The sequence below is a fragment of the Aspergillus piperis genome (assembly GCF_003184755.1).
Source record: "Aspergillus piperis CBS 112811 unplaced genomic scaffold BO85scaffold_2, whole genome shotgun sequence".
Classification (NCBI taxonomy): domain Eukaryota; kingdom Fungi; phylum Ascomycota; class Eurotiomycetes; order Eurotiales; family Aspergillaceae; genus Aspergillus; species Aspergillus piperis.
Genome location: NW_020291592.1, coordinates 27,503 through 54,589, shown reverse-complemented (window position 1 = coordinate 54,589; position 27,087 = coordinate 27,503). Strand labels below are relative to the sequence as shown.

Genomic DNA, 27,087 nt, shown 5'->3' with positions numbered 1-27,087 from the left:
TACACACTTTTCTTATCTTGCTTCTGACCATTGAACAATGACAACAGTCAGTAAAGTAGTACTATCAGACACAGTAAGACCTAGTACTACTACTATTTAGTTAATTGTGGCATCCAATACACCAAGTAGTATTGTATTTCCATATCATCCCAACACCACACCTAGTATCCACCACAACGCACAGCTTTCAATCCCATTTCCATTCCTAACCACCACTAGATAACTTCACTAATCCCACAAACAACAAGCAGTATCTCAAATCCCGTCCTAACACCTATATCCGTCGTCATCCACCCGTGCCAACCAAGAATCTCCAACCCCGAAAATCTTCGGACTTCCCGACCACTCTCCGAAGCAGCAACCAACTATATAATTACTAGCTACTACTACTCCTTGACCTGGACGTCACCACCACCACCAATCCAATCCAATCATTCACTACAACTTTCCTAGTACAATCCATTTACTACCACTGCACCTCACCCACCTCAATAACTATGTCTACTCCCACACCCACACCCAAACCCATAACCTTCCCCTCCTCCACACACACCCTCTCCGCGCACCTCTACCACCACCCCCCAACCAACTCCTCCACCACCACCCTAACCCCCGCCATAATCCTCTCACACCCCATGACCGGCGTCAAAGAACAAACCACCACTCTCTACGCCACCCACCTCCACCTCGCAGGCTTCACAACCCTCACCTTCGACGCCGCCTACCAAGGCACCAGCACCGGCACCCCCCGGGGCCTCGAAGACCCCTTCCAGCGCGTCGAGGACATCAAGTCCGCAGTGACGTATCTCTCGACCTCTGTCCCGGGGGTAGACATTACGCGGATCGGCGTGCTGGGCATCTGCGCGTCGGGCGGGTACGTCTGTTTCGCTGCGGCGGGTGACCTGCGGATTAAGGCCGTGGCGACGGTGTCGGCGGCTTGTGTTGGGGGGATGTGTAAGTGTGGTGGGGTGGGGAGGGGATTATTGGAGAGGGAGGAGGTGATTGGGGGGGTGTTGGGGGGTGCGGCTGGGGAGAGGAATAGAAGGATTATGAATGGGGATGGGGAAGAGGCGCCGAAGATGTTTGATGCGGAGAAGGTGTTGCGGATGGTGCAGGACGGAGGAGATAATGTTGATAATGTGGACTCGTTTTTCGCTGCAGCGGCGGAGTATTATGGAACTAGCAGGGGGAGACATGAACGGTCGACGCAGAGGGTTCCCCTGCAGAGTTATGATCGGATGGTGGTGTATGATTCGTTTGCGTTTATGCGGTTGATTGCGCCGAGGCCGGTGTTGATGATTGCTGGGGAGGAGGCGGAGACGTTGCATTATAGCGAGGAGGCGGTGCGGTTGGCGAGGGAGCCCAAGGAGTTGTTTGTTGTGCCTGGGATGGGCCATTTTGATTTGTATGATCGGTTGGAGGTGTCGGGGCCCAAGCTGGTGCGGTTTTTTAGGGAGGCTTTGGCTTGATACCTGTGCTATACTGTGCTGTGCTGTGCTGAGGATACGGATGGGAGGGGGATGATGAAGAAGGAAAAGGCAAATAGTATATGACCATTGATAAAAACATGAGATCAGACTCCGTTAACTCTTTGATGTTTTGCCTGCATCCCCGAATGTTCCTTTTTTTGCCAATGTCCCCAAAAAACACATGAAACGCAGTAAGACACAAAAATCAATCAACCTTTTCCATACCCAAACTAAAAAGCCCAGTTGCTGAACAAAACCCGCACGTTTCGGCCGAACTCGCAACCAGACCCGAATGATGATAGAATAACACCTGAACCCCCCGTGAATGAGTGGGAAACAAGAGCCCGAGACGTACACTCCTCCCTGAAGGTAAATACAAACCCCAACCTGGCAGGTCGTGGCTGGTCATGACGAAAGAGAGAAAAAAGCAGAGTGGAAAGGATGCAGGAACCAATGGAAAATCAAAACGATAAAAAACCAAAACCACAGTGTCAAACCATCAATGCAAGCACAAAAAAAAACACACCAAATGGGGAATACCGACTCCAGAAACCAACAGGCCAACCAAGTCCCCTAGTCAGTAAACCAGCCATGTACCAAATTAACAGTCCACATGTGACGGAGCGCTAGACAAAATCAAAAGACGTACTCTTGCACCACCGCCTCTTCCGAATATGTACCATGCTCTTTTCCCAATAGTATCAAAACGAAACCCCTCTCTTTAAAACGCCACTGCACAGAAGCGAACACATGCCGAACAAATAATGCGTGATGTTAGTTATCCGCCCTCTACTTTTCAACCCCAGACCGATGCCTGAACTCCGAGACCGTTCTTGGAACCCCAGACACCGCTGCCGTTGCCCCAGCCAAGGCCAACTCCACCGGATGTATCCTTGACACCAGCGGTCGCAGCCGCAGCAGAGGGTGCGGTCGACACGGAGGGAACAGACCGATCCGAGGCGCCATCGCCCGCAGTGAAACCGAATCCCAAGGGAGAAGGCAGAGGAGTCGTGGAGCGCTTGTTCAGCGCTGGGTTGGAGACCTGTCCCGCATGAGACTGGGGCAGAGGACGGGTCCCGATGGGGCCAACGGAGCCAATCGGCCCAGCCATGGACTTGGAAGGAGCTTGTCTCGATGAAGGAGAATCAGCACCGCCGGGAGACGAAGTCGAGGTTACAGGCTGGTCGGCACCGTCGTATTTGCCAAAAACAGGGTTGATGGCAGAGCTGGGGGAGGAGGTGCTGTTGGCACGAGAAGGCGACTGCAAGGAGGCAGCGCCGGCGGCCGCCTGACCGATACTGTCTGCGCCACCCTGAACGGGGGTTTGTGCGAGACCGAACGGATCAACGTTGCGGGGAGAGGCACCACGGACGCCGGTCGAGGAGGTCGGCGTGCCACCTGCCTGGCTTTCGGAACGTGTACCGTCGTCGGCGAGACCGGTGGGAGGGAAGAAGGCAGGGCTGTCGTTGCCGTATAAAGCCCTATGCTGACGAGCGAGTAGTTCCCGGCGGCTTTCTTCGCTCATGGCGGCCGGGCTGAGGGAGCGATCGGACTTGTTTCCAGACATTTCGGCAAGCAGGCCTTTGAGAAGAAGAAAAGAATTAAAACCATGTTCGAAGCGGGAGCCATGTCCCAACGTAATATACAAGCCAACAAATACACATGGGCCAAGAAGTATGTATGGGGAATATTGGGGAAGAAAGATGCAGGTGCAGAAAAAGGCTCCAGAGACAGATGCTACCACGTACTTCGGTTGTACTGTTGCTCCTGGTGATAGTTGCGGAGCTCCCTCTCACGCTGTGCTGCCATCCGACGCTTCGCTTGCATCATTTGCTCTACTTCATTGGGGCGACCCTGGAAACGCTGAGAGGCATAGAAGCCCTGGACATTGGGACTGGGATGCATCCGGGAATCGAACTCGCTGATCGAGTGATGACGCTGGCTCATGGAGTTGACCATGCGGGGATCTGCTACTGAAGTTTAGAACGTGTCGAATGTAATCAAGTGATCTCGCAATATCATACCGTAGTCGGGGTAGGGACGGCCCATCATCATGGGCATAGAATCCCTCCGGGGTGCAGCCCACAGCTTTCCACTCTTGACGAGGTTATCGATAGCACGGTCGACCTCTGATGGATGTGTTAGCACCCAACCCAATGTTTATTTTACGTTTGTCACAGAACGGAACAGGCCACAAATTCCGGCACGGCTAACAGTGTATGTGCTTGCGCGCTACTGGATGGTCGTGGCACCAGACAAGGCGAAATAAGGCAGGGGACGGCTATTCGTACCATCAAACTGAGAAGAAAACGCCGGGATTTCGTCACGCTGGGAAACGGAGCTCGATCCTGTAAGGAAGAATTGTCGTAAGTATTGAGAACAGTGATGCACGCAGTTGGAATCGGTGTGTTGCCATCCATACCTGACCGTGATGGGGGAGCAGGTTGCTCCCAAGAGGCCTGGCGCGCGGCCGGTGCCTGCCAACCCTGAGGCTCGTAGTATGACATGTTTACCGGAGGAGAACGTGGTACGATGACGGACGGAGTCAAGCTTTGATGCGATGGGGATGGATCCGCTCGAAGGCAATCGAGAGAGGCCTGTCTGGATATGACGGGTGAGTAAATGTTTTGGGTGCGACAACAAATCTGAACGGCATTGACAAAAAAAGCAAGATGCGACTAGAGCGAGGTGGAGGCCGAAAATAAAACGGGCCAGGTGGCCGAGTCAGCGCACAGGAGTGACAAAATGGCGGATGGCGACCAGCGATGACATCGATCGGACTTATTATTAGATCTCCCAATTTGACTCCTTAGGTATCGAACTTTTTTTTTCTCCCTGCCTTCGATCTTATCCCCTTTCCTTCCGGGCTCTTCACATGACAGGAATGAGGTGCGGACGCAACGAACTTTAATTGATGCAAGACACCAACTTCGATTAAAAGCCAAGCAAATGCAGAGAGATATAATGGATGAGTTGTGAACTTGCGTTCCTCCAGAGATCATGGAGGTGATGTCTCATGGTCGAGTTGGGCCCAAAGAAAGAAAAAATAAAATAAAAATAACCATGGTACGGGACGGTAAAATTCATAGAAAATTGTAGACTTACCAAAGCAAATGGGTGTTCTCCTGGAGCCAAAAAAAATTCCGGACGGTTCTACCACGAGCGAACGAGGCAGAACAGGGACGAGACGAACGGCTTCTCACCCTTTGGAGGCACGACAGACAAATAAAAGGTCTGGCGTGAGGGATTTAAAAAGGGTTTGGAGAAGGCGTGGGGGTGGGTGCGGGAAATAAGACAGGGAAGGGGGAGAGGGAGGGAAGAAGAATGGCGAGGAAGAGAGTGAGAGTGAGAGAGTGAGTAAGAGGGAGGGAGGAGGGAGAGGAGAAAGGCGTCGGGTAGCAGAGGTGCAACGTCCAGGGAGATTGAGGAGGACCGGGGGTGGAAGAGGGGAGGACCAAGAAAAGAAGAGGAGCGAGTAAGAGGGTGCGAGAGAGAGAGAGGGAGAGGGGGGGCAAGGGAAGGGAAGCGAGATGCGTGGATATTATGATTTTTTCTGGCCCGGGGATAAGAAACGCAGATTCAGAGGGAGAGAGAGACAGCCAGCCAGAAAAGCTGCTAGGTAATAATAATGGAAACCATTTATCACTCCTAACCAACTCACTACAAAACTAATCACTAATCAATCAATCAATCCATCCGCAAACTTCCATTCGGAATGGACACCACCACCACCATCACCATCACTAGATAGAAACTCCGTACTAGATCCTATTTATCTATCTATCTACGTATCCTCCCCCATCGATCAGACGCCAGAAATTACATGGCGGTCGTGGGACGGAGTCCAAAAAGGAAATTAACAAAAAGAAACCTTAAGGTGGAAAGGTGTGAGATAAAAAAAAAAATTTCGAATCGAGTTCTCCGTCCTCTCCACCTTGGGAGAAAAAGCGCACACCACCACAAGCTCATGCTAGTATTTCCCAAGTAGTCCACCCGCACACGCACACACAACCCGTCAGTCTCCAGCCTGTTTAGGAAAGGTTCAAGAAAAAAAAAGGGTGGGCATCGGACGGATTTGCATTGTTCTGGTTGGCAATGGAGATTCGGCTTGTTGAATCGCTAGTCGACCGAGGGTCCTCCTCTTGTTCTCTTTGCTTTTTCTTGGTTTTATTTTACCCCCCTCATAAAATTAAAATCTGACCTTCCAATCTGTTTGACTGCTTCATAGATGGTAGTTGAATTGCAGGTAAAATAAGTGAAGATTAAACGATCCTTAATTTACGCCTCTTTTATTTACCGTCCACTACTTTGGCTATCAATGGAAATCATTTGTTCTTCAATTGACAGGTATGAATCCATGTGGTATTGTTTCCTCGAGTCCCACTTGTATTGGCAATGTACTTCCGGTAACTATTACTGGATATTACATTCATGATACCCGTTTGTCCTCGCAGGTGACTTGCTGACAGCATCAAAACCGATGGCAAGGCAGGGAAATCGATGATTTGAATGTCTTCTGTAGCGAACATCTGTTCACTTGTAGTATGATTTAGTCTAACTAATATATCTTCCCTTGACTGCTCAATACACAAAGTCCGTGAACCAGTTGCACCACCGCGGACTTTTTAACATTTAGATATGGAGTCCCCTCCGTAGGAGCCGGAAGCCGGAAATTTCGTGCACTGGGCAAGGACCTTGTATTCCTATGCTTCTATTAGCGTCGGCCCGTCAACCTTTTTTTTCTCTCAAAGAATTGTCCCACCCGCCTTGGAATGTTATTTACAGTTGTCATCATTTGATGACTACCTTGGTGAGTAGTTAGATAGATAGTACTTAGTTAGGTGCAGACTGACCATGGAAAGAGGCTCTCGACTATCTTTTAGACCTCTGAAAGTTCGTCGGTGTCTTCACCCTATGTCTTGTCTCTCCCTACTTGTTCTGATCCAAGCACTTAACCAGATATCAGATATTCGGAAAGGTGCAATTTATACAGAAGTAGCCTGTCAGTCATTCATCCCCTTTTCTGAGGTTGTGTCTTTATCTACTCCGACCAGGGACATGGGATATGTATTGTACCACTATTGTCCTGCAAGGAAACAATACATGTACGACACTGGTACGGGTTTCGAAATGGTATTATATCCCACTAATCAAATAGTAAGTTGAAACTACCATGACTTGATGATCAGATTCAAACTACACTTTGGTTCTCATATGATGGCATTGGTCTGAAAGAGATCTTGAAAGGCTTCCTACAGAACGAAGACATTGGAACCAAACGGAATTTGAACAGAATCAGCAAAGTCATTGGTCCTCGTGGGGATAAATTTGGAACCTGGTATGCTCCTAATCAATCCCAAAGGGGGCTAGCGTGCGGTGGTCGGCCACACTCCTTGCGGGTACACCATCTCACCTCCATCGGACCCCCGAGTCAGATTTGTCTTGAAAATCCACCGGGTATTAGCATCTCATTCCACATCCCTAACTATATACAAACTGTGTATATTTTCTTTCATGGTTGTTGCAATAACTCTTCCACGTCTGGACTTGAAAGTGATCTCCAACAAGGTGTCTCTGTCCCGAAATATACACATCATGTGATCATAGCAATCCTGTTCGGGCTCTCCTTGACAGCAGCTGCATCACAAGGTCGGCGAGGTTCTTGCCTACTAACTAGCCTAGTCTTGCTTGTCTCCAATAAGAAGTGGTGGGAAGTCCGGCATCTGTCACGGTTCAACCTTACGTCCTTAGTAATGTTGGATAAATACTCCGTATCGCCTGGGCGCGCAATCCAGGAGGTCTCTAGTGGTGGGGCATGGCCAGTTCAACACGGATAACACTCGGACCGCCGCCCCCCCTGGCTCGCTCCGAGTAGGAGGTAGGAACATACCCAAATCACAAGATGGGTTGGTCCGTCGTCATCATGCTGCCAGTGGCTTGGATCAGCATGTCATCCATCATCCACCATCCAACATATCGGGGAAACATTGGGATAGAAATGGATCTTTCCCAGTGGCGATAATCCTGATACAGAAATGACAACCCAACTTACTACTTCAAGGGTCCTTACGGCGTTTTGATCGGCCGACATCGGATGGGGGGGCTTAAATTGACTCGACGATTGACCGTTGGAAAAACACTTGTCCTACCCAGTACTAGTATGATTGTGCCAAGAGATGTGCACTCAACCTGCACGTCTACTATCTACATCATAGAGCATATTATGTTTCGCTCAGCTGCTGCGCGCCTCTGCAGAAATATGACCTCTGTGGCTGGCCGTGCTGGCTTTCGTGCATGTTAGTTCTCGCTACTCAACCCGAGTCAATAGCTTCTACGCCACTCTGGGGTCCTGGGTCTTCTTATCCAATTTCGGCCAGCAGACGACCCCGTCCGAATTTATCAAGCTCTTCTCCCGAATGATTGGATTCGGGAGGTCCCCAGCTAACCAGATACTGAGTACTACGTACTCACCAGCCAAATATATCAGTTGATCTCGCCAATCAAGTTGAGATGTCAAGCATAGCTGCTGGGATTGTTATGTGCCCAGTTTACGATTGCTTTCCATCTCTAAGCTAACTCCAGCTCCCGCATGCAACTTTCGTCACCTGAACGAAGGGAGGTCAAGACCATACAAGCAAAACCCAACCTACTGAAACACAGACCGAGCGCCAACGTTGTATGACTGGCTAGGAGAATCGGAAAGTACTTCGAGGCAGCGACTATACTACGCTCACTTTCACCTTTACATAGCGATGTGAGCTATCTATACATTCGTAACTCACCAGCTTATTGGGCTGAAATTTGATTTTTTGAGAATATTTCCCACCCCAAAAAACAGAGTGGCAGTCTGCTCTATCGCATCTCCATACAAACTCAAACCATTATGTGAGAAGGATCCGTCAAGGGTCATCGGCCCCATCATCACTGCAAGTGTTGGTGTTGTGGCTGAGAGTGGGACAACATTCTGGCCCTCAGAACGGAGAAGGGAGTAGGAGTTTCAGACATAATATGCAAGCCAGTAAACTAAATAGCTGACCCAAGACAAACCGTCGTTGTGAAGAAGCGGGCTTCCGAAGGTGTTTAAACAGGTGGTGGACCAAGGCAACTGGCCCGAAGTTAGTTCATTGGAACGCTGACTGGAGGCGTCGGCCACACGTGCCGCCAGCAAGACGCATTTGACCGGACCAAGGGCCGAGACAGTCGAAAGTTGAAACTCTCCCTGACAGGAGCACGGGAAACGCGGGGCAGAGAAAAGGGGGAAGAACAATGAACCCAGCCGGGCTTCCTTAGTGGCAGGAACCGACTATTGGAAACCTTGAGGCGTCGAGTAACATGACTTCTACCGCGTACCAGCGATTGAGGTTCACACAAAGAAGCAGAGGAGGTGGGTTTATCTAGACACTTTCGAGTGTTGGACACGATCGGGACGTGGCTTCCTCCCTCCTTTTACTACCGTATCGTTCCGCTCTTCTTTTGGTGCGGAGCGCTTTGCTGCTTAACATCATGAAGAGGGATGAACGGCTGCACTTACAAACCAGCAAGCAGGACGGAGGACATTTAGCCGGACTAGAAGTCGCATGCATCGGTGGTAATAAGTAGTCGGAGAATGCACGTCACCCTGCTGAGCTAGTCAATTGGCCAGCCCATGGACGGGGATTAACATGACAATTGCTGCAGGTTCCATGGAGGTACGTAGTATATCCATTTTGTAGAAGCAGATATCAGCATATGGGTGTGCAATGGCGCATCCGATTGAGTGCCTCATGAATAGTGAATAATAAGAGGGAGTTTGGTTTCAGATGGATATGAGCAGGACCACCAGATTGGAGAACAAGTCTCATAGGCCAAACAAAACTACGTACTCATTTGTTACCCTCCCTCCTCCCCTCTACTCATACTACTAGTACTTACTGGTAGTAATACATACCAAACAACCCTGCCTACTCAATAATCATCAATGGGTCAAGTAATCGATATTCAGGACCTCTTAATCCTATAATGGGGATATATGCCTGAGGCAGCGAAGGGGAAAGAAGTGGGTTCGATGGGGAATAAAGAAACTACGGATGGAAACGAAGAAATAATCCAGAGGTGGAAAAATCAGAAAATCGAATAGGGGAACAGGGGCAACTGGAACAAATCAAAACCAGACATCGTGGATGACATGACTTGCCCTATTGATAGGAAATTCTTCCATTCTTCCCTTTTCCCCATTTGCAACCGCCGCAATTAATTTGGCAAAAGACCAATAGCTTCCGATATTACTCCTGCCTCGGGGCACACCTACTTAGTACTACTTACTAGTAGTATTTACCTCCAACACCACCAACCGCTACCACCGCGGACTCCGTACAAGAACTACTACTACTACTCCTACTCCTACTCCTAGTATTGTTGTTGCTGTTGCTGCTTTTACTAGTAGTAGTTTCCTCCTTCCCCGGCTAGTCCCCCGAGTCCTTCAGGAGGGACACTGACCAGGCTACCTGTCATCTATCTGGGATTACTTCCTTGCTTCTGTGCTTAGGTGAGTTGACTGCTGTTTCCAAACGTGTTGGTTCTTCAATCATCCTCAAATTCCGCTTTCTATTGCTCGGTAGTATTCTTCTCTTTCTCTTGAATCTCGCCCCTTCTGCTGCAACAACCCCTCCAACGGACTCCTTGTGCTTTTCCATCTCTTTTCTTTTCTGCAAACACTCAATTTTTCTTTGATTTCTTCCTATAACTGTCATTCTTTCCCTGAGTCGTTCCCACTCTTTTCCTTTCTTTCCTTTTTGGAAAACGAAGTAAAGGAAAAGGAAGGAAGGAAGGAAATAGCTTCCTCTTTTTCTTTTTTTTTCTTCCCCATTCCGTTTTTGTTTTTCACTTTCCGGTGCTCTGTAACTTCTATTTTATTATTTGTGTTCTTTTCTCTTTTCTTCCTTTTTTTTTCGCCCCCTGTCTATTGTTGTTCGCAGGCTTTCTGTGTGGAGGGGTCTATCTCTCATAGAGCGATAATAGTTCCCTCTGGGCTGGAAGCATAAACGGCGGTTACCCAGCCGTGCCCACTTGTCGGAACGCCTGGCAGAGTTTCCCGCCGTTGGAACGCAATTGCAGTTGTTCCCTCCCCCCCCCCCTCTGGCTCTGGCTCTGGCTCCGGCTTTTGGCTTTTGGCTTACCTCTGCAGCAAACCACCAAGCAACCACACCAACCAACTACTACTACCACTACAACCACCACCAGCAGATCACCCCCCCCTCCTCCCCTTCGGTGCTTGCTTCGTCGATTGACCTGCCTAGCAACCTGTTGGAATTCTTCGTATATTCGTTCGCTCAAATCACCTGGCTGGTCCTTACATGGAGCAAATTCGGTGTTGCTCTTCCGCGATACGACTCTTCCGCTCGCCTTGTGTGGTTTTTTCCAGTGTGCCCTTCTTCCCGGCTAGAGGCCATCGCTCCCTCCCCTTAAAACACCGTCTATCTGTTTGACGATCGCCCGGTCCGTCCACTCAGTGAACCTTCTGCCCACTACCCCGATTTACCTCGCGCTGGAAAATCCCCATACCTCATTCACTCCTGTCTCCGGTCTGCTTCAGATTTCCATTCAATCCATTTTCTGGCGGGTCCACTATTGCGAGAGTTGCCTTTTGCCTCCCCTCCCACACCCCCCTCCTCAAATCGAGGACTGCGACACCTTTTGCCCGCGCATAGCACAGCACAGCAGCACCAAAGGCGATTTTGCTGACTTATCGCTGGCCGAGTTCTGCACAGAATCCACTGCTTTCTTCGTCTCCGGCTTTCGCTTTCCCTACGGTTACCCTTTGTCCCCGTCCGAAGACACTCGCCGTGCTTCCCCTCGTTGACGGATTATACTGCACTCGCTGGTGGCGGACTGTTTTCCGCCCGCAAGGTTGGATTTTAGGTGGACCTCGACATCAACGACTTAAAACCGTCGGACCTTCCTCGTCCCACTCTTCCCCAGAGGCCAACGTTGATCGAACAACGTTGGAGTCGCTATATGATCCCAGACACCCATGGGAATGCTAAACTATCTTCCATCCCAGGTGGAAGGTCGCCGGTAGCAGCACGGAAGGCCTCGAACATGCCGTGGAAGTTATCCACAGAAACGTCTCCGGAGGCAAAGAATCGGCCGCCATTGACTTCGCAGCAATCCAATTCCCTACCCTCCACCCCATACCAACATGCGCGAAAGATCTCTTTCCACTCCAGGTCACCTTCGCCCCCGCAAGGAAACACCTCCCCTCGCTCCACCCACTCCGAGTCTACGCATCTTCCCCCCTCGCTGCGAAAACAGTTCTCGGGCTGCAAATATGAAACCGCCATGGCTTTCTTCCGTCGAAGAATGCCGTATTCATTAGGTGCCGACCTGCTGCCGGAGGAAAAGGATGGTCTCAAGGAGCGGTTGGAGCCGGAGGAGGAGAAGAGACTCAGCGCCGATATGCTGGAGGTATACGATCAGCTCCTGCCGTCAGCAGAAAGCGACGACCGGCGACGGCAATTAGTCCGCAAGTTGGAGAAGCTCTTCAATGATCAGTGGCCAGGCTGCAATATCAAGGTTCACGTTTTCGGCTCGTCTGGGAATAAGCTGTGTTCAAGTGACTCGGACGGTATGTTTCGGTAACGCGGCTTACTTTATGTGTGTGTTCTAACGATGATTCAGTGGACATCTGTATAACTACCACTTATAAGGAGCTTGAGCACGTATGCCTCTTGGCAGAGGTACTAGCCAGGCGTAAGCGAACCACCATTTGCCTTCCTTGTGTACGCAGTCGCTGACAATGATTTGGGGTACAGATGGTATGGAACGAGTCGTTTGCGTATCGCACGCCAAAGTACCTATCGTGAAGATCTGGGATCCGGAGCTGCGATTAGCATGCGACATGAACGTCAATAATACTATGGCACTGGAGAATACGCGGATGGTCCGGACGTATGTGGAACTTGACGAACGCGTGCGACCCTTGGCTATGATAATCAAGCACTGGACGAAACGGAGGATCCTCAACGATGCCGGTATGTGTCGAGTCGTCGATTTGGGACAGACAACTGGAGCGAGTTTTCGACTGACTGTCCGCACACAGGCCTTGGAGGCACACTAAGCTCCTACACGTGGATTTGCCTGATAATCAATTTCCTACAAACGCGAGACCCGCCTGTTTTGCCGAGCCTTCAAGCTCGGCCGCATAAGAAGAAATTGACCGCGGACGGCATAGTTTGTTCTTTTGATGATGACCTCGATTCCCTAGTCGGCTATGGGCGAAAAAACAAGCAGAGCCTCGGAGAGCTTCTCTTTCAGTTCTTCAAATACTATGGTCATGAACTCGATTACGAACGGCATGTGATATCTGTCCGTGAGGGGAAGCTCTTGTCGAAAGAGGCGAAAGGCTGGCATCTGCTACAAAACAACCGTTTATGTGTGGAAGAGCCTTTTAATACTTCACGGAATTTGGGAAACACAGCGGACGACACTTCGTTTCGAGGAGTCCATATGGAGCTGCGCCGGGCATTCCAAGCCGTTTCCGAAGGGAACCTGGAGCACTGCTGCGAACAATACGAATATCCACCGGAGGAAGAACGCTCATGGGAGAGACCACCGCCCCAACCGCGTCCTGTGCTCACTGCAGCACCGCCACCGTCCCGCGGAGGTCGCGGCGGAGGTCGTGGCGGACGACATTCGAATCAGTTCTCCCGAGGCGGGCACTCCGGTGGTCGTAGGGCTTCCAACACACCGAATAAATCCGGTAACTTTCGTCAACCCAACGGTATGACCGCCTCTGAGCTTTCCTTGCAAGCACAGCACGCACAGTACCTCTTGCATGACCATCTCTATCAGCAAATACAGATCCTTCAGGCCCAAGAGCAAGAATTGCGGCTACAGCTGCAGAACCAGGCGCTCCTCACTGGGAGGCCGCCGCCGGTTCTCATCCGCCAACCGTTTATTCAGTTCCCAATGCCTCAGCAACAAGAATCCTCTGGCGACGACGACTCTCGATCAAGGTCGGGCACCGTGAACCATCCGCCTCTCAGCACACCGCACCGCCAGAACGTGTATTACAACAGTCACTACCTCCCTGTGGGAGTTCCTGGCGTGCAGGGGAGCAACACAAATCCGCCGTCGCCTTCAGCCACTGCTGCCATGCCGGACCTTCGGCGTAGTCCGCGTCGATCCTCTGTTGCGAACGGATCTCCGGGTGGGTCACTCCGGGCACACTCACAGCCGGCGCGAACAGTCAATTCCCTTCCGAGCTTTGCGCCGCTGTATTCGATATCTCAAATGGCGGACAGCTCGCCGGGGTCGAAGGCGCGCAATGCTCCAGGCTCACCTGACGGTACACAGGGCGATGAGAACAATACCTTTATGCCGAGCAGCCTTCCCAACGTGTCTCGTTCCACCTATTTCGATGAATGCCGACCGAATGAATATATGGGATATTACCTTGCAACTTCCCCGCAGCTACAGACGTATCATCAAAACGCTTTACTATCGCCGCTGTCTCCGGTAGGACTGGCACTGCAAAATGGCGGCGTCGTGCCATTTGTTGCAAACCCTCAGGATTATATGACGTCAATTCCGGCAAGTGAAGCGACCGGTCAAGCCTCAGATAACAGCTCTGCATTGCCAACGAAACCAGGGTCGACGACGCAGCGTGCAACTTCGCGACCAGCTGCATCTGGCGATCGGAGCGGACCCTTGATCGTGGACGGGTCCGTACCCCCTAGTGAACAGCGTCTCTCAGTATCGGCGGAAAGCTATGATCCGTACACGGCTATGAGCCACTGTACGTCGAATTCAGAGGACCTGAATATGGATACGCCAGCGAGCGTCTCAGACTCTGTGTCTCATGAATACCAGGACAACAGCTCGGTCGATATTGACCAGCCGCCCTACTTTGGTCGCCAGGGGGTTGACATTTACCAAACAGGGAAAGCAGCTGATTCCTTTGTTAATGGACACGGTGCAAAGCAGAGTCTGCTCTCGAGCCGGTTGCAAAGCCTTCATCTCGCAAACTCCGAAAAGACCTCCGAACCTCAGCTGAAGCATAATACCGAGAAGATGAAAGTGCCGCAATCGAATCACGAAGCAGCGGATAGAGACAATCATCGCTCGAAACAGGTAAATTCAGGGGAAAAGCCACTGACCACAGGGCCATCGCCAGCGGCGGACTCACACTTTCCTTCCAGTGGGAAACGGCGGTCTAATGGCGTGGATGCGTCTGAACGGACCAACGGGGTTTCACACAAAACGAAATCGAAGAATCACAATCAGCCTTCTGGACCAGCTGACAGCGAGAAACGTCATCCCATGACTCAATCGCGAAAGTCTAACGGGGTCAGTTCGACGCCAGACTCCGCTGTCGCTCATGCCGGTGGTGGTTGGCAGACGACCAAAAGGAAGCCGAAGAAGAATGCCAGACATTCAACAGAACACAGGCATGGCTTGCATAGTGGTGCGGAGCCCCTCCCAGCAGATGAGTCATTGAGAAAGGGGGGTTGAAAACATTAGATAATGTGTCATCGTGAGCATTATCTGTTGTCCGTGTTGCGTTGCCTCCAGCAGTCTTATTCAGCACAGGCCGCACGCGCGATACCTCCGGCCAAGCTGAGCCATTGTTGTGCTTGGTTGGGGAACACATACCGGGTTGGTCTGTTGACTGAACCAGCATCGGGTAGAGAGCTCCCTGGCGGCCATATAGCCTGTTACATGCATGGCTATTGTACTGCCTGTGCTACGGTTTTACAAGTGCGTTTATTTTTGGGGGGAGTGCTTGAGTATACTATCGAACCCTTCGTTCAAGTGGAGGGACGTTCCATGGTACTGTATAAATGAGGCGGCGTCCTCTTCTTGCAAATGACATGATTTCGGTTGCACTTGTTTTCTTGCTACATGTTATGGAAGTACATGACACTTTTCATCCGTCCTTTTTTTTTTCTCTTTTCATGTTCAATATTGGCGTTTTGCAAGGTTAAATAACGGAAAATTGGCAAGTCAGGGGGGTTTGGCTGGTTACCATGGGTTACTTGTGAGAATTGCATATGATATATGTTGCCCCGTCCTCTATGTCGTGGTTCATCTTATACGTTGTGGTTTTGTTTTGATGTGGTTTGGAGTTTACATTCGACTCCTTTGGGTTGTGATTGAGGGCTTCCCCCAGGCTGTTGGGTCCATACGACTTTGCATACCGGCTGTATCATCTCTTCCCCTTGCTCCCTGCAGTGGTGCTGCATAGAGGGCAGCGAAACGCAAAAAAAAAAAATTACGCAGACCAAATGAAATATCCCCGCGGAAGCCATTGAGCTCCAAGGGGGAAGATAAAAAAGAAAGTGTCGGCTGATCTGAAAGACACCAAAATTGAAGCGGAATGGCATATGGCCTAGATGGCCCCGTTCTTCTTCCTTCATCTGGGCCGAATTGGTCTCCTCGCCGTTTTTGTTTCTTCATCATATTGTTTTGTTTTGTTTTCTTTTCATCCGCTTTTGAAGATTATAGTCCATCGGCATGACCGTCATCATCATCACCATCATCATCATCATCATCATCATCATCATCATCATCATCATTATTATCATCGTCATCATCATCATTATTATCATTGTCTTTGTCATTGTCATTGTCAATATACCATCATAGCAGGGAGCCGGGCGAGCGGGTTCATATGGTTTGACTTTCACAGTTTTCTTGTTTGCGTGCGTGTGTGTCGATTAGTTGACAGAGATGCTGCTTCCGTTTTTATTCCTTCTTCTTGTTCTTTCATTGCCTATGTTCATATTCATCCACATCGGTCATGGGGTTTGGGCAGTTGGGTTGGGAAGGGGGAGAGGTGCAAATGTAGACGTTGGAATTTACATATACCATGTGATTTCTACCATCAGGTCTTCTTCTTTCCCTGTAGAACCATGTTGTGGTTACCATTGTAACATTGAACAATATGCTAACTACGTTATTCCTTCAACCCCCATACAACAGAAAATTTCATCCTGAATCACCCTCCGGTGTGACATCCTGCAGATTATGCGTCCGGGCCTTTTGCCATTTTTCGGAAAGAAGATGATCGATCAATTCTATCGTATATACAGAATCTAGAAGATACAGGTAGTAGTTTTGGAGCAAGAAGACAAGAAATAAGTTTCTAATAATACATGTAGGATCAGAAGCAAGAAAGGGAGGTATTAAAAGGTGACACAGAGAATATATGACAAGAGAAAAATGATCAGATCTGGTGTGATAAATACATGTGGACGGGATTGGTGGTCATGGCTTCTTCGGCACTTGCAACTCATTGAAATGAATCAACCCGGTGTGGGTTCATTAGGTATAAATAAAGAGGTAGAATGAAGTTAGGGGAAGACATGTAGGGTAAATGAGGATGATGCTGCTGATGATGATGGTGGTAGTAATGGTGACGGCAGCGGCAATTTCCCCTTTAGCAGAATGCCTCTATCAGCATGTAGGGGAAAATCACAACGCAAGCGGTCCAGAAAACCATGATGCATTTCAGGAAGGCCAGAGGCAGCATGTAAAAGGGGTGCTCGGTGATGACGAGCCAGAGAGAGAGAAAGGCGACACTGAAGAAATGCCAGAACAGAACATCGGGCTTTTTAATCAGCCCACCTAGAAGACCTATGGGGCCGCTGGTCATTCCTAGCTCGAAGTAACGGAAGCAGCCTCGTTGAAGAGCACGCAAATTTTCGTCTAGATTGAGGGGTCTGGCGTTAGCTGCTGGGGCCTTGGGTGCAATGGGGGAGAGGATAAACAAACCGTTGGCAGCGAACAGGGCATAGAGAGCCTGCGCTAAGATGTTGATGACTGAGGATGCTTTCTTCCGTTGCCAGTGGAAGGAGGACAGCTGTCGCAGGACTTGCTCATGATTAGCGAGGGTGGGGACTTTCTCCGGACTGAGCAAGTCACGTAGGACCACAACGTCATTGAATGCGACGGTCATTCCTCCACCGGTCAGCGGATGCCGCATGTTGAGCGCATCTCCCAGAATGACCAGACCGGGAGTCTTGTTCGGCGCACTAGGAAGATATGAGTTTGGCATAGAGCGCAGCTGACCCTTGTCCAACGCAGCAACGAATGAAGGCCGAATAGATTCGGGAAGGGACGGAAGAACGACGTTGCGAAGGTGGTTCTTGACACCGCCGTTCTTGACGGAGGCCGATGGGAGGTTCTCAGGGATGTCGATGAGGATGCGGGTTTCGTGGGTGCCAATTTGGTAGACGAGGATAGGGGCATTGTCGCTAAGGAGGACGTGGCCATGGTAAGGCATGGGAAGGTCTGCATCGATCAACTCCAAGCCCCAGAACCTGGACCGGACCTTAGGGGTGTTGGAGTGGTATTGCTTGCGGAATTTCGAGGCGTAGCCATCTGCCACCACCGTCAGATGGCCGAAGTAGCAATCCTTCATGTCGCCGGTCACGCACTCGACACCAAGAACCTGCTTGGTGTGGGAGCAAGTGACCAAGTCGGTGGCCTTGGTCTCTACGACCGTGACGTTGGGACAGGCCAGCGCGGCAGCCCGCAGCTTCATGACGAAGCGGCCATGGTGGAAACAACGCCCTTGCGGGGCGGGCGACGACGGGGAGGGCTTGGGGTAGGCGAACGAGACGGGTTTCCCAAAGTACGACACATAGTAGCCCTTGGCTGGGATGGCGTCAATGTCTTCCAGACAATCGGCAAGACCCAATTTCCCAAGCGCCTCGACACCGCCAGGCTGTAGCAACTCTCCGACGATCCGGTCAGGCTCCTTCATGGACGCCTCCAACAGTAGGACGCTGCGCCCTTGTCTTCCAAGTGCCACCGCCAATGCACATCCCAGTATTCCAGCGCCCACAATCACGACATCGGCATGGTGGTGAATTAGCCTGCGCTGTTTGGCGACATCGGCAGAGGGGGTGGTATGGCCATTGGCGACAACAGCGGCGGCCATTTTTGCGGGAGACGGGGGGGGGGGATTGCGGAGGTGGAAAGTCAAGGGAGGTCAGGATCGAGAGGACAAGGAAGAATGGCGGGATGCAAAGGGCATATTTCGATGGCCGTGAATCGGAGGAGAGAGATGGAGGGTAAATAATGCTGCGAAGAACAAGCAGGCAGCAATGAGGCAGGGATGAGGAAGAAAAAGTGCTGGAAGGAAAGTTGGAGAGTTTGGATTGACACAAGGGGAGTGGCGTGACATGTGAAAAAGGGACAAAAAGGGCGCACGCGGGAGAAAGAGGAAAGAGCAGCTTATGGCCTGATATGATACTTTCTTCCTGTTCACACCCTCCGCTACTAAACTAGTTTCTGATAGTAATCAATCTAGACCATCGAAAAGGACACCCTCTTTATTTTTGACTTTTGGAATGTAATTTGTCTCTAATGTTGGATGTTTCATATTATACCATTTAATGGTCAATGATGATTTAGAGGACTTTGATCTTGATCTTAGTAGGAAGTAGTTCCTTATCTTGGAGGGGGAAAAAAATTAAAATAAAACAATTAAATAAAACAAAATTCTGTAGATCCTCCGACACAAAATATTTTAACTTAAAACTAGCTAGTTAGCCTGAGTGCCATCTGTAGAACAAGATGATTAGTAGTTCTAGCTAGATTGGGAGCCTCCCTTGAGGCCGTTGAAGCGCTTATTAGTCGTATCAATCTCCCGCCGCTTTTCTCCCCCATTTCTGGTGCCGCTTTAAATAAACCATGGACCTTTGGAGGCATACAATATCATGATGTTGCATACCCTTATATTTTAAAAAATAGTCAATCACATGATCCCTTACAAAACTGCGGTAATTTTTATTTAGTTTAGGTGGTCAGCCTCAGGCACTTCAGTTATCGCCGATGCCGATGCCAAGAACCTGACGTCTGAACATCTTTCATATGAAGCCGCGACTTTCCCCCATCATGATTGAACCCGCTACAAACAAAATCTCTCCTTCACCGCGCATCCTACTGTGAGACATGTCTCAATAGTAATCATCTTCTTCAAACCTCCTTGGAAAGTCTACCTTTCGCAAAAGCACATAACAGTTGGACAACCTCCGCCCTCCGCATCGCAGCGCATCCATCGCATCTCATTATCATTCTCATCCAGCCATGAACAACGACCAATTCCGTCGCCTTGTCCTCGACAACCCTTCCTCCAAACCCGCCGCCAAATCCACCAGTCCAGATGCGTCCTCTCCATCCCAACATCAACCGCGCAAAAGCATCGGCAATGCGACCCCCGCAGCTGGCGCTCTGGGCTCGCGCCTCCGCTCCAGCATCCCCATGACACCGTGAGCTGATCCCCCCCCCAAACACCACCTGCACTTATAACCTTACCTTTATTTTACATGGTTGACCTTACTAACAAACCCTCTTTTCGTCGCAGTCGCGCCTTAACAAACGTCGACTTTGCGCGCCAACTAGCCGAATACCGCCGCGAAGCCCAACCCGCTTCCAAGAAGTTCAAATCCTCCGCCGCCCCCAAGGGAACGAGACTACCGTCTGGATATCAAGATCGGGCTGCATTGTTGCGCCAGAAGGAAGAAGCGGAAGAAGGGGGGGATGGTGGCGGCGATGTGTCGGATTTGGAGAAGCGTGTCAAGGCGTTGGAGGAGATGGTCAAATTAGGACAGATTGACCAGGCGACGTTTGAGAAGTTGCGTGCTGAGATGGGAGTGGGTGGTGATTTGAAGAGTACGCATATGGTCAAGGGGCTGGATTGGGAGTTGCTGAGGAGGGTTAAGGGGGGTGAGGATGTTGATGTCTTGGAAAAGGAAGGGGAGAAGGGTGAGGGGAAGGAGAAAGAAGATGTGGCAGATGTGGATGAGGAGCTGGATCGGGTGTTGGGAGAAAAGGGCGAGGGGGTGGATGCATTGACTGCTGCCCCGAAGGAGATTAAGGAGAAGAAGAAGGGCGTCATGGCTCAGAGAAAATCAAGAGACGAGATTCTCAGGGAGTTGAAGGCCAGTCGGGCTGCTGCTGCGGCTGAGGCGGCGAAGCCGGCTGAGCCTGCGTTGGGGACTAAGTTTAAGAGGATCGGGGGAGAGTCTAAGGCGGAGAAGAAGCGTTGGGTGGAGCAGGATGAGAATGGGCGAAGGAAGGAGATTCTACAGATCACGGACGCGGAGGGCAAGACGAAGAGGAAGGTTAGATGGCTAGATAAGCCCGGTGAGGTTGGTGGTGGTGCTGGTGATGGGCCTGCTGGGTTATTGATGCCGGATAAGGATGCGAAGCCGTTAGGCATGGAAGTTCCAGCAGAGGTTGCCACCAAGGCACCCGCGCCGGCGGAGGATGATGACGATGATATTTTTGCTGGCGTCGGAGATGACTATAACCCGCTTGGTGATCTACCAGATGACGACGATTCGTCGGATGAGAGTGAAGATGGCGAGAAGCCAAAGGTCACAGAACCAGCTCCTGCTACCGGTGATACGAAGAAACCGGAGGTGACAACAAGCCGGCCTCGAAATTACTTCTCTACGTCTACAACGGATGAAGTTCCTGAGGTGGACCGGTCGAACCCATTGGCTAAAGATCCTACTCTACTGGCGGCCCTGAAACGAGCTGCTGCGTTACGACAATCCGAGGAGGCTGGTGCTGCCAATGCTGATGCTGAAGATGTCGACGACGAGACGGCGCTTCGACGAAAGAGGTTCCTGGAGGAGGCGCGTCGGCGGGAAGCCCTGGATGCCATGGATATGGACATGGGCTTTGGAGGAAGTCGCAATGACGACGACGAGGAAGACGAGGAAGTGGTACTGGAGACCGAGGGACGCGGCGGGAAGAAGAGGAAACGAGGGCCGAAGAAGAAGAAGGGCGACAAGGACAGTGTGACGGATGTGATGCGTGTGCTGGAGGGGAGGAAAAAGGAGTGATGTTGAGATGAGCAGATTATACACGAGTGATCAGGGGCGATGCCTGGAAAGGAAACCAATCCAGATGCCTGGTAAACACGACTATCACACCTGGACCCTTTTCTGGATCGCTGTTACCCTACAGTGATCGCTGCATCGTACCGGAAACCAGAAAGTAATTCCGTGGGACTCAGTTCCTTCAGGAGCAGCAAGTGATATGCTATCACGAACTTACGTGCAGTAGGTCGCCTTCCACAGGAGCTCATCTGCACAGATCATCTATAACCTACGACCTACACAAACATCAAATACGAAGGCCGAGGTGGTACCTTGAGTATCACCCCATCGATCCCACATCAGAGAATCGTAAATAATACACTGCCCTCTATATCTCCTACCCAGCCTCCGATAGCTGTCCACCGAAATCAACAAACTTTGTATGATGTAAGATCCACCTCAACAAATACCATTCATTCTAGTATGAGACATTTCTTAATTTCCACAATTTCCATACATTCATCAACTCATCCTTCAACTCATATTATACACCCCCAAACCACCAGACCAGACCACCCCAAGAACAACCATGTATGTCCCTTCACGGGTAGCACAGCACACTATCGACATAAACCGGCTCCGACGAGGTATGTTCACCAGGCTGCAGGAGGGTGTTTCGTCCGGTGCAGCCTACTCCACTATAGAAACATGTTCGAGTCAGTATGCACTATGTGCAGTCAAGTACTATCTTGGGTAAAAGGAAAGTCACTTACGTGAAAAGACGACACGTCTTGGAGAGGAACACGCCTCGAACTTCACTGTGACAGGTAATAATAACTTTTGTTAACGAGACTCCTCCTTTCATTCTCTGTTTCTTTCTCATCTCAAGTATAATATATTATAACATCAAATGAAGTCGACATTGGTGAATCATCAACTTACAACTGTCCAACCTGAGTACAGTCATCGAAGGGGATCTGAACCGAATGGCTGCCTTCGTCTGTCTCTAGACCGATCTGTATACAGTAGTCAGTTAAGTGACCTTATCCATTATTCAAAGCATTCATTGTAGGGTTGTAATCAGCTGCGCTAGCTATTCAAAAAAAAAAAAAAAAAAGGGCACGTACAGTCGTACTCAACCTCGCACTCCCAACCCCAGCCAGAAGCAGCGAGCTCAATAGAGTGATGGCTTTGAAAGAATACATGATAGCGATACCTGCTGGAGATGATGATGAAGATATTCGTATCTATCTCACTGATAGGAGTCAACTGATGGTAAAGAGGAAGGCAATTAATCGCATGCAGCAGCAATAGTGCAGAGAACAGCGTAGCGCATATTTAAGAATGTGTCCGTCCTTCCCAAGGGCAAAAATGCCAGGTTTACTTACATAACTTCGCCTTCTTTTCCGCGTACGGCGATTCATCCCTTGCTTGCGGGAAAAGAGGGGAGGCAAATTGCGTTCAATCCCAATCAATCCAGGGGGATGGATGGTTCCTTTCCTTTTGCCCAGCCACGCGATATTTGGATTGCTGGGAGGGGGTACATTAATGCATGCATGCATACATGCAGAGACTATTTAAGGTTTGTGTTGGGTGGGTGGGAGGATGGGTGGTTATATGTGCTTATGGCATTCAGGGATTGGTGCTCGCGTGGTAGTCAGGAACTGGGGGTGGATGTAATGTGCTTTGTATATGGAGAAGAGTTGACTTTTCTCTTTTTTTTATAAGGAAAGATTCCATTAAGAAGGGTTTAGGTGTCCAGGTCCATGTTCATTAACTCTGTTCGGGGTCGCGGGTGCATTACATACACAAGGGGTGGATTTGGAGAAATACAATACATTCCACTTTCCAGCTTGAAGAAAAATCATTCAATTGAAGTACACATAGATAGAGGGTATTATGTTGTGCCATGTGGTAGCATGCGGTTTGTACGCAGGGGGCGCTGATATTGGACTTAGAAGATAGTAGTAGTAATATCTAACTCTTGATCTCAGTGCGTGGTCGCTGGATATCCATGCCTCATTCTACTACTAGTCGCAGTCCAGACTGTCTATCAATTTAATGCAATCTCTGTTGGATGTTTGGGTTGTCTTTATTCTGTAACTTCGTAGGGGAGTGATGCTGGTCTATGAATTGATATATAAATACTATCTGTATGGGTGAGTGTGTGTATCGTGCAGAGGGGTAGTCTTGCATATGACGTTCACTATGAATTCAACTACCAAGTCATAGATGCACTCGCGAAACAAAAATATATCGGGTACTAGTATTATAGGTAGCGGAGCATGTTGAAAGGATATAAAATAGATGCATGCTAACGACAGCTGATTACCATGTCCATCTTCAAAGTATATGCCAGATAATTCATAGTCTCAAATGAACACCGAAAAAGAGTCAGGGGACAACATGTAAATATGACAGAACAATGCATGAAGATCCGCCAAGCAAGAACAGAATAGAACCCAATGAAAAAACCCCAACGCCCTAAGCCGCTCACACATCGCGAGAACGCCGGCTATATGCAAGATGATGAATGGTAGTGAAAGAAAACAGTCAGCCGACGGATGGTCAATCAGTCAAAGCCAGGATGATCCATCAATCCATGCGTTGCCGGGGTGTTCTCCGCTGGGTCCGCCAACGCTGGCAACTGGTACCGGTCTGGTACCGTCGGCCACGCATCCACCCCATCTAACAGGGCCACAGCTAATCCACCGCTCTCGTGCATAGACAGATGACAGTGCATAAAGAACGGACCGGGGTTGACCACATGATAGCGGATCGCTAACCAGCTATGGTTCGGTGTCGATGCCGGCGTCTGGAAGGTGTCGCGGAGTTGAGGATTCACCAAGTTGAGACTATCAGGGATTTCTTTCATTGCCTCAGCCACAGTAGGCCACCTCCATACCCCGGCACCCCACCCAAGGACAAAGAATTTGTTGGAGTGTTTGTGGATCGGGTGCTGCGGCTGCCCGATCGAGGTCATATTGAAGATAATGTCTACCCAGGTGTTGTTCTTAGTTTTGACAGTGTATTCGGCCGGGATTGAGGAGTAGTTGAAAAGTGCAGGGGGAGTGAGATCCTCATTGGCCATGGGATAACTGGCTTCGCCGAGGGTCCAGCGATAGGAGGCGTTATAGAGGTTGACTTGAAGGATCTGGGTCTGGTCTGGCTCGGGAGCAGGCGCCTCCTGTTCAAATGGGACGATTTGGGCCTCGTCAAGAATGATAGTGCCGTTGATACCAGCCGCGGTACCGACTTCGTTGATGTAACGTGTAGAGGTGTTGAACTGGCTTGGATTGGAGCCAGAGTAGGACATCAGGGCGGTGCCGTTGATGATTTGGTTTGCGAACTTGTTAGCAACGCGGACGGTATATATGCTAATGGGTTGGTCTAGCTTCACAAGGACCGAGTACCGCGATCCGGCGTACACATTGATAGCATCGACCACCAGGGGATCGACATAGCGGCCATCGACCGCATAGAGATACATAGGATGTTCATCGATGGAGAAAACCAAGTTTGACGTGCCAGGTAGGCTGATGAGGTCGTAGCTGACGTATCGGGTCCTCGGGTCGACGGAAAGCACTTCTTGCTCACCAACGGTCGGTACACAACCCTGGTAGTACCCCGGCGGAATCTTGCTCACGTCGAACGGGAACCCGCCCAGACGGGCTTTAAGGGGTGGCATGCAGCTGATACATGGTAAGTGAACCGATCGATAGCATGCAACAATACCAACAAGGAAGAAAGCAAAGGAATGAAGAGATCAAGAACGAAGAAGACAATAGACCTACCCCATATCAGACATGGTTGCATTTCCTGCGCTTGAAAGCGCAGTCCATTCACCCGATCGGGTGAGGTCATTGATGTGGTCCTGCGGGGGGCAGATAACCGACCCTTTACCATTGACCAGGATGGCATTAGTACAGGTCGCCTGAACTCCAGAGTCTTCTTCGATTTGCAAAGTCTCCTCGGACGTGAAAGCTCGCCAATCGGAGAGCATGATTGGATGGGTGTTCTTTTCAGCTTGCAGCATGGCTTGGAGTTCATACGGGATGCTGCTGATCTTGCTAAACGGTCTCTGCACGTCTGCACGCGGTTCTACATAGATGGCACCATAGAGACCGTCGTCCATCTGGGCTCTGGTGTGGGCATGATAGGCGTAGGAGCCGTAATCGGTGGCTGTCCATTCATAGTAGAATTGCTCACCAGGCTTGATCATTTCTTGGTTGAGGCCCGGGACCCCGTCTGACCATGGGGTGCCATACTGAGGGATACCTAGTCCGTGGGTCAGCATCTCACCAAAGGAACAGGGCCGAGGATTGGGATAGGCGTGTTGCCGCGCTGCGATGAGCTTACCGTGCCAGTGGACTGTGGTGCCGAATGGCATGGAGTTGTTGACCAGAACTCTCACCTGGTCGCCTTGGTTCACGCGGAGATTTGGTGCTGGGACTTGGCCATTGGTGTGGATGGCCTTGCGGGAGATACCCGCAACATTGCTATCCTCCCATGTCAAGTCGAGTCTGAAATCCACGACACGGGAAGAGGAGAATTGGATGAGGCATGACAGGACTGGCAGAACCAGCGTGTTGAGCTGGGTCCACTTCATGCTGGGCGAAGTGCCAGGAAAGGGAGCGGCGGATAAGTATGAGTTGACTAACTCTCTCTGAGCGGATCGAGATGTGCGATGAATACGATCTGAGATCTCGATGCCGGTCGAGGCGGGACTTATAAGTTTGGAGCGCCATACTTGTTATTGTGCTTGTTATGAAGGAATTGTGGAGGGTTCGGCAGAGCTGGAGCATAGAAAGATGGTTTACTGAACTCGGGCCAGAATGTCGGCCTAAGGAGTGGAATGCAGAGGAAAGCGGTAGCGATATTGACTCGAAGGTGCTCATAGTGTTCGGAAGCATCTCTTTAGTTTTTTTCCCCAGCAGGGATGGGAAGGGTGGAATGAGGCGAGGATTGGGTGTCTCCGATCTCGATCCTCGATCGCTTTCGCTTCCGGGGCTGCTCTCGCTGCACGTGATCTCTTCCACCCTCCCGCAAACAAACAATTTGCTCAATTGGATTGTTTATGGCCTGTTCAGGGTCATCTTCCCAAAGTAAGTGGTAAACACTAGTTTTTTTTATCTATACCAGGATGTATTAGATAGTATACTACTACTTTTACTATACATGCAGTTCCCACTGCAACTCCCCACATCTTCGGGAGGATCCAACCCGATCGCACCCTAAAGAGGATCAATTCACTAACTAACTGGTTAAAATCCAATGAAGACAGACATCATTGCAGCGCGGTGCTTGCGCAACATTCTAGACAACATTTGTAGTATCTTTTGTCTTTCGGAGAGAATTAACAACAGCAATGATAATAATAATAATAATAATAATAATAATAACAGACATGCCGGTGCGCTGAGACCGGCCCGCATAGTAGGGTTAGTCTAGCCTAGGCCCTTGCTGACCGAGAGCTGCCCGCATCCGTCCCTCCCTCCCATCCTTAGCTTTGCTCTGATCGGAAGCCACTCCGTGATCATCCTCGAACAACAAGCCACTTTCATGTCATAAAATAGAACAAATAATTCCCCAAGTTCGCCGTGGATCCTGCGTGGTACGTATGGATCTCCCGCAAGCGCGGACAGATAGTACCGATTCCTGTTTCTCCATGGTAGAGGACCCAGATACCATGAGGCGGAGACGGTTTCGGCCATCCCCTTCTCCTGCAAAACAAGGCATAACAGGGAGGCCACCCCAGAATCCGTTCCATCTTGATGGATGCTTCTCACTGACCTGTATAC

The 27,087-nt window shown here is 50.2% G+C and overlaps 7 protein-coding genes across 7 annotated transcripts; 3 read left to right on the top strand and 4 right to left on the bottom strand.

Annotated features, from left to right (window-relative positions):
- Window positions 1-44: 44 nt before the first annotated feature.
- BO85DRAFT_106430 (alpha/beta hydrolase) lies at window positions 45-1,760 on the top strand. Its single transcript, XM_025653822.1, has one exon. The coding sequence runs from the start codon at window positions 498-500 to the stop codon at window positions 1,467-1,469; it is 972 nt and encodes a 323-aa protein (XP_025519429.1). The 5' UTR covers window positions 45-497; the 3' UTR covers window positions 1,470-1,760.
- A 505-nt stretch (window positions 1,761-2,265) lies between these two features.
- Window positions 2,266-3,976, bottom strand: BO85DRAFT_362103 (uncharacterized protein; the record flags this gene model as incomplete). The annotated part of the gene is made up of 5 exons (XM_025655609.1): window positions 2,266-3,050; window positions 3,218-3,439; window positions 3,494-3,598; window positions 3,761-3,817; window positions 3,892-3,976. The coding sequence occupies 5 exons, from the start codon at window positions 3,974-3,976 to the stop codon at window positions 2,266-2,268; spliced, it is 1,254 nt and encodes a 417-aa protein (XP_025519428.1).
- A 7,570-nt stretch (window positions 3,977-11,546) lies between these two features.
- BO85DRAFT_363109 (PAP/25A associated domain family) lies at window positions 11,547-14,960 on the top strand (the record flags this gene model as incomplete). The annotated part of the gene is made up of 4 exons (XM_025655645.1): window positions 11,547-12,072; window positions 12,126-12,197; window positions 12,260-12,478; window positions 12,547-14,960. 4 exons carry the CDS (start codon window positions 11,547-11,549, stop codon window positions 14,958-14,960), a joined length of 3,231 nt encoding a protein of 1,076 aa, XP_025519427.1.
- Window positions 14,961-16,501: 1,541 nt separating this feature from the next.
- erg1 (squalene monooxygenase erg1) lies at window positions 16,502-18,453 on the bottom strand. Its single transcript, XM_025656706.1, has 2 exons — window positions 17,223-18,453; window positions 16,502-17,156 (listed from the first exon to the last, which is right to left on the bottom strand). Exons 1-2 carry the CDS (start codon window positions 18,391-18,393, stop codon window positions 16,888-16,890), a joined length of 1,440 nt encoding a protein of 479 aa, XP_025519426.1. The 5' UTR covers window positions 18,394-18,453; the 3' UTR covers window positions 16,502-16,887.
- Window positions 18,454-19,354: 901 nt separating this feature from the next.
- On the top strand, window positions 19,355-21,757 carry BO85DRAFT_411893 (uncharacterized protein). The gene is made up of 2 exons (XM_025657548.1): window positions 19,355-19,726; window positions 19,822-21,757. The coding sequence occupies exons 1-2, from the start codon at window positions 19,545-19,547 to the stop codon at window positions 21,308-21,310; spliced, it is 1,671 nt and encodes a 556-aa protein (XP_025519425.1). The 5' UTR covers window positions 19,355-19,544; the 3' UTR covers window positions 21,311-21,757.
- On the bottom strand, window positions 21,740-22,614 carry BO85DRAFT_444936 (uncharacterized protein). Its single transcript, XM_025659144.1, has 4 exons — window positions 22,414-22,614; window positions 22,229-22,302; window positions 22,060-22,104; window positions 21,740-21,984 (listed from the first exon to the last, which is right to left on the bottom strand). The coding sequence occupies exons 1-4, from the start codon at window positions 22,489-22,491 to the stop codon at window positions 21,888-21,890; spliced, it is 294 nt and encodes a 97-aa protein (XP_025519424.1). The 5' UTR covers window positions 22,492-22,614; the 3' UTR covers window positions 21,740-21,887.
- An 861-nt stretch (window positions 22,615-23,475) lies between these two features.
- On the bottom strand, window positions 23,476-26,213 carry BO85DRAFT_465482 (L-ascorbate oxidase). Its single transcript, XM_025662062.1, has 3 exons — window positions 25,646-26,213; window positions 25,081-25,564; window positions 23,476-24,978 (listed from the first exon to the last, which is right to left on the bottom strand). The coding sequence occupies exons 1-3, from the start codon at window positions 25,893-25,895 to the stop codon at window positions 23,859-23,861; spliced, it is 1,854 nt and encodes a 617-aa protein (XP_025519423.1). The 5' UTR covers window positions 25,896-26,213; the 3' UTR covers window positions 23,476-23,858.
- Window positions 26,214-27,087: the final 874 nt, after the last annotated feature.

What these genes read in the sequence shown, in the direction of transcription:
- BO85DRAFT_106430 (XM_025653822.1), top strand. Translation starts at nt 498, where the DNA reads ATGTCTACTCCCACACCCACACCCAAACCCATAACCTTCCCCTCCTCC.
- erg1 (XM_025656706.1), bottom strand. Translation starts at nt 18,393, where the DNA reads ATGGCCGCCGCTGTTGTCGCCAATGGCCATACCACCCCCTCTGCCGAT. An exon ending in TGCCCTGTTCGCTGCCAACG is followed by an intron (nt 17,157 to 17,222) that starts GTTTGTTTATCC and finishes CCCTCAATCTAG; the next exon opens with ACGAAAATTTGCGTGCTCTT.
- BO85DRAFT_411893 (XM_025657548.1), top strand. Translation starts at nt 19,545, where the DNA reads ATGAACAACGACCAATTCCGTCGCCTTGTCCTCGACAACCCTTCCTCC. An exon ending in TCCAGCATCCCCATGACACC is followed by an intron (nt 19,727 to 19,821) that starts GTGAGCTGATCC and finishes TTTTCGTCGCAG; the next exon opens with TCGCGCCTTAACAAACGTCG.
- BO85DRAFT_444936 (XM_025659144.1), bottom strand. Translation starts at nt 22,491, where the DNA reads ATGTATTCTTTCAAAGCCATCACTCTATTGAGCTCGCTGCTTCTGGCT. An exon ending in GTGCGAGGTTGAGTACGACT is followed by an intron (nt 22,303 to 22,413) that starts GTACGTGCCCTT and finishes TACTGTATACAG; the next exon opens with ATCGGTCTAGAGACAGACGA. An exon ending in TGTACTCAGGTTGGACAGTT is followed by an intron (nt 22,105 to 22,228) that starts GTAAGTTGATGA and finishes TACCTGTCACAG; the next exon opens with TGAAGTTCGAGGCGTGTTCC.
- BO85DRAFT_465482 (XM_025662062.1), bottom strand. Translation starts at nt 25,895, where the DNA reads ATGAAGTGGACCCAGCTCAACACGCTGGTTCTGCCAGTCCTGTCATGC. An exon ending in CACCACAGTCCACTGGCACG is followed by an intron (nt 25,565 to 25,645) that starts GTAAGCTCATCG and finishes CCCACGGACTAG; the next exon opens with GTATCCCTCAGTATGGCACC. An exon ending in GCAACCATGTCTGATATGGG is followed by an intron (nt 24,979 to 25,080) that starts GTAGGTCTATTG and finishes ACCATGTATCAG; the next exon opens with CTGCATGCCACCCCTTAAAG.